Source organism: Trypanosoma theileri (genome assembly GCF_002087225.1).
Source record: "Trypanosoma theileri isolate Edinburgh chromosome Unknown TM35_Tth_28_V1, whole genome shotgun sequence".
Lineage (NCBI taxonomy): Eukaryota > Euglenozoa > Kinetoplastea > Trypanosomatida > Trypanosomatidae > Trypanosoma > Trypanosoma theileri.
In genome coordinates this window covers 347,331-351,655 of record NW_021639870.1, presented here as the reverse complement: position 1 = coordinate 351,655, position 4,325 = coordinate 347,331, and the positions used below count along the sequence as shown (strand labels likewise).

The following is a 4,325-nucleotide window of genomic DNA, read 5'->3' as shown; positions in this document are numbered from 1 at the left end:
AAAAAAAAAAAAACAAATAAACAAAGAAAAAAAAATATAAAAAGAAAATATGTTCCGACGTACATTCTGGCGCTACTCCCCTGACTGTCGGGAGAACATCATTCGTATCTTTACAGAGATGGCAGATCTCAACAATGCCCTTGGTGAGAAGTACAAGGTGCAGAGCTATAACCGTGCTGTGCAGAGTCTAAAGACCAACCTTGATCTCCCACTCGGCACCGTGCAGGATCTTGAGAAGTTCCCTGGATTTGGCGCCAAACTATTAAAGAAGGCAGAGGAGATCATCACTACCGGTAAACTGGAGGAACTGGAAAAGAAAACAAAACCAAAGCTGAAGGCTATTCAGGAACTCACACAAGTGCACGGCTTTGGACCACGCGCCGCCGCCGCTCTCTTTGACCGCGAGGGTATTTTTACAGTGGAGGAACTCATGGAAAAGGCGGATCGTATTCAACTCACCGACCAACAACGCGTTGGGGTTCGTTACTTTCATGATATTAATGAAAAGATCCCCATGCATGAATCCGTCCTGCATGAGAACTTCCTCCGCGACTCTGTAAAGGAACGATTGGGGGATGTGTATGAAATTCAAATCTGTGGAAGTTATCGCCGCCGCCATCCATTCAGTGGAGATGTGGATGCCATTCTCGCCCGCCGCCTCACCGCACCGCCGCTGCCGGGGCCCGTCACCGCCACAGGTGTGTTGGGGACCTTTGTCGAACACCTACAACAACTCAAATACCTCGAGGCCACAATGGCACAAGGGCCATTAAAGTATATGGGAATGGGAAGACTTCCACCACGCACCACAAATGGGACAACGAAACAGTATAAAGCCAGACGTGTGGATATTCGTCTCATTGAGGCGAAATCGGTTCCCACCGCACTTCTTACATTTACAGGGAGTAAAAATTTTAACGTTATTATGCGCCAGGCGGCTATCAGTAAGGGATACTTATTAAATGAGTATGGTCTCTTCAAGCTTGGCAGTCCAGAGGAGGTGAAGGCGCTGCAGGAACGCGTGCGGGCCAGCAAGACGGCCGGTGGGAAATCAGCCGCCGCTGCGGATGCCGCTGCGGAGACCCCAGAGGAAGGCGCAGATGGATTTATCTCATCTATTAGTGGTCACTCGGCCAAGATGGAGATGTTGGGACTCACAAAGGAGGAATTGGAGGTGAAGCGGGTACATGTGACGTGTGAGAAGGATGTCTTTGATGTGTTGGGTATGCCGTTTGCGAAACCGGAGAACCGTGACCCGTAAGAAAAAGAGAAAAAGAAGAAGAGCAGTGTAAATGATGTTCATTTCTTCCACAGAGAAGCGGTTAATGTTGCTACCGTGTCTCGGAGCAAAAAAATACATTATATATATATATATATATATATATAAACATATAGAGTGATAGTGAGAGAAAGAAAGAAAGACGAAGAAAAAAAAAAGAAAGAAAGAATCATAAGGAAGGAATAGAAACGTGAAACTTGCATCAACAGCTGCAGAGAAGAAAAGAAAAGAAAAATGTAATGCAGGAAAATGGCAGGTGCACGAAAAAACAAATATGAAAACAACAAAAAACGAAAACAAAAGTAAAAGGAAGTAAAAACGAAAAAGAAAGAAAGAAGGAAAGAATCCACGACAAAAGGAAAGAGAAGGGGAAAGGCATATTGAGACGAAATAAAAGGATAAAACAATAAATAAAAAATAAAACCAAAAAAAAGTTGTACCATCCCAAGAATGCCAAGTAATATATATATATATGAAAAGGAAGGGATAAAGTAAACATAGGAGTTGGGAATCCGAGTATTCTGATAACGTACACATTTCATAGAGCGAAAGTGAGTGGAAAAATAAATAATAACAAAGGCGAATAAAATGGAGGGGATTGACGGTAAAAGGGATCAACCGCAGCGGAAATACTGATAAGTATATAATAGTAGGAGAATAAAATAAGAACAAATAGTGGAAACAGAATGAAAGATAGAGAGAGATGATATTTTTTTCCATTTTCTTTTTTTTCCCACTAGCGCCAATTTTCTACTCTGAAATGTTGGAAAAAGAAAAAAAGAAAAAGAGAACAACGTTAATACTATCATCCCTTTCATGTATCTTCAGTGAGAAGAATATATATATATATATATATATGAAATCACTGTAATATATGCTTTCATTCGCCCGTTTCATTCCCTCACTTTTGTTTGTTTATTTTGAACCATTTTTTTTTTTTTTTACATAAATTAAAAAAAAAAAATCGTTCTTTTTTCTTTCTCACTTGACGCACTCTTTTATTATTATTATTATTATTATTATTATTATTATTATTATTATTATTTATTGTTCCTTTTTTGTTTTTTTCGAGTTTCAATTACCTATTTCCCCGTTGCGTCTACCGAACGAATGGAGTAAACTCCTTCCCTGCTCTAACCAAAATCCACATAGATCCCCCCAATGTGTTGTTTGCTGGTGATGCTATAGATGAGTTGAGAGGAAAAAAATCAAAAAAAGAAAAGAAAAAGAAGAAAAAAAAGGACCTCGTCGCGCATATGAGTATCAGCAATAATATGCGGCAGTTGTTGATCCCGTATTCACACGCCACATGCCTTCACTATTAAGTTCTCATCTTGTTATTTATTTATTTATTTATTTATTTATTTATTTATTTAAACACTTACACGGTTATAATAATAATAATTAGTTGTTTTTTTTCTCCTTGGCTGGCAAGACTGCGGCAATAATTCTGTAAACTTTTTCTCTGTTTTCTTTTCTTGTTTTTCACAATTCACACCCCCCAAAAAAAGATGTTAACAAGACAGTAGAGAGGAGCACAAAAAAAAAAAAAAAAAAAAAATAATAATAATAGGAGTTTTTTTGCAAAGAAAGTACGCTGGTTCTTACCACCTCTAGTAGTACTAATCCCTTCTTTTTATATATATATATTTACCTCGTTAGAGGAGACCCCTATTTCCAAGATTGAAAAAAGAAAAGCAAAAGGAAAGGTGAGGTGAAATATTATTTCCTTTTTCTTCCTTTTAAAAAAAAAGAAAAGGGAGTAGTCGAACAAGAAAAAGAAAAAAAAAAACATAAAAAATTAAAGATAATTACATACTTACATACACAAGAAGAAGAGAAATACCAAACAAGGAAAACAAATAAAAAATAAAATAAATAAATTATGAGCTCAGAAGTGGTGTCTATTCGATACTTGGATGAATCCCGAGGTCGTGGGCTTATAGCGGAAGTGGACTTTTCACCGGGAGACAAAATAATTTGCTTTCCTTGCGATATCGCCGTATTATATACCCCGTTTGTTCGTAATACTTGCTCTCGTTGCTTTGAACCATCTCCAGAAGAAGAAGAAGAAAAAGAAAAAGAGAAAAATGAAGAGAATAAAGATAAGAAAAGTCTTCGATATGAATGTGCCTCTTGTAAACATCTCGTATTGTGTTCGGATTGTGTAAAGGAATTGGTTTCACAGGTTCAAGAATTATCATCTTGTGATGTTTCTAATAATAATAATAATAATAATAATAATAATAATAATAATAATAATAATAATAATAATAATAATAATAATAATAATAATAATCCTCTCTCACCATCTCAAGCACATGCGTTGATTAAACAACAACATCGTCTTCTTCAAGCACATCGTATTGCGTGTGAATGGTTTTGTGAACTTCCCGAATCCGCAAGGGAAGGTGATACAGATTATTTGCGTTTTGCACTAGAAGTGGCCTCGCGTACACATCTAGCTGACACTCGACTTAAAGTAGCCCTTGAAAATCTTTGTATAAATGCTGGAGAACATTCGAAAGAGATCCGTCAGTTCTTTGATTCCTTTGCAAGTAGAGTGGTAAGTAAGTTTAAGCCACTGGGATTCGATATGGAGGTGGGTTATCTTTCTGATCTCTTCATGCGGACAAAATTCAATAGTATTGGGTTTCCTTTTAATGAAGAGGAGATACTTGGTTGGGCTTTACAGGAAGAGTTGTGTATGATTAATCACAGCTGTATTCCTAATTCTGCGATTGTACGGTCAAACCGAGAAGAAACAACAAATAAAGAAACAAAATCAACAGTAAAAAGATCTAGAGACTGTTGTATGGAACTTGTGGCACGCCTCCCTATTAAAGCAGGGGAAGAAATTACAATGTCTTATATTGATGTTGATGCTTACGCAGGTAATGCGAAGGCACGATCTCAGCATCTGCTGGAAAACTATGGGTTTCTGTGTAAATGTGAGTTGTGCTTACCTAGCACTGCCAATAAGAAATGAATACGAAGTAAATTATTCAAAAAAAAAAAAAAAAAGCAATATCAATAACAGCAAAAA

At 37.2% G+C, this 4,325-nt stretch overlaps 2 protein-coding genes across 2 annotated transcripts; both read left to right on the top strand.

The window, feature by feature from the left end:
• Positions 1-49: 49 nt before the first annotated feature.
• TM35_000281980 (putative mitochondrial DNA polymerase beta) lies at positions 50-1,261 on the top strand (the record flags this gene model as incomplete). The annotated part of the gene is made up of 1 exon (XM_029028229.1): positions 50-1,261. The coding sequence occupies one exon, from the start codon at positions 50-52 to the stop codon at positions 1,259-1,261; it is 1,212 nt and encodes a 403-aa protein (XP_028880548.1).
• Positions 1,262-3,164: 1,903 nt separating this feature from the next.
• Positions 3,165-4,268, top strand: TM35_000281970 (histone-lysine N-methyltransferase ASHR2; the record flags this gene model as incomplete). The annotated part of the gene is made up of 1 exon (XM_029028228.1): positions 3,165-4,268. The coding sequence occupies one exon, from the start codon at positions 3,165-3,167 to the stop codon at positions 4,266-4,268; it is 1,104 nt and encodes a 367-aa protein (XP_028880547.1).
• Positions 4,269-4,325: the final 57 nt, after the last annotated feature.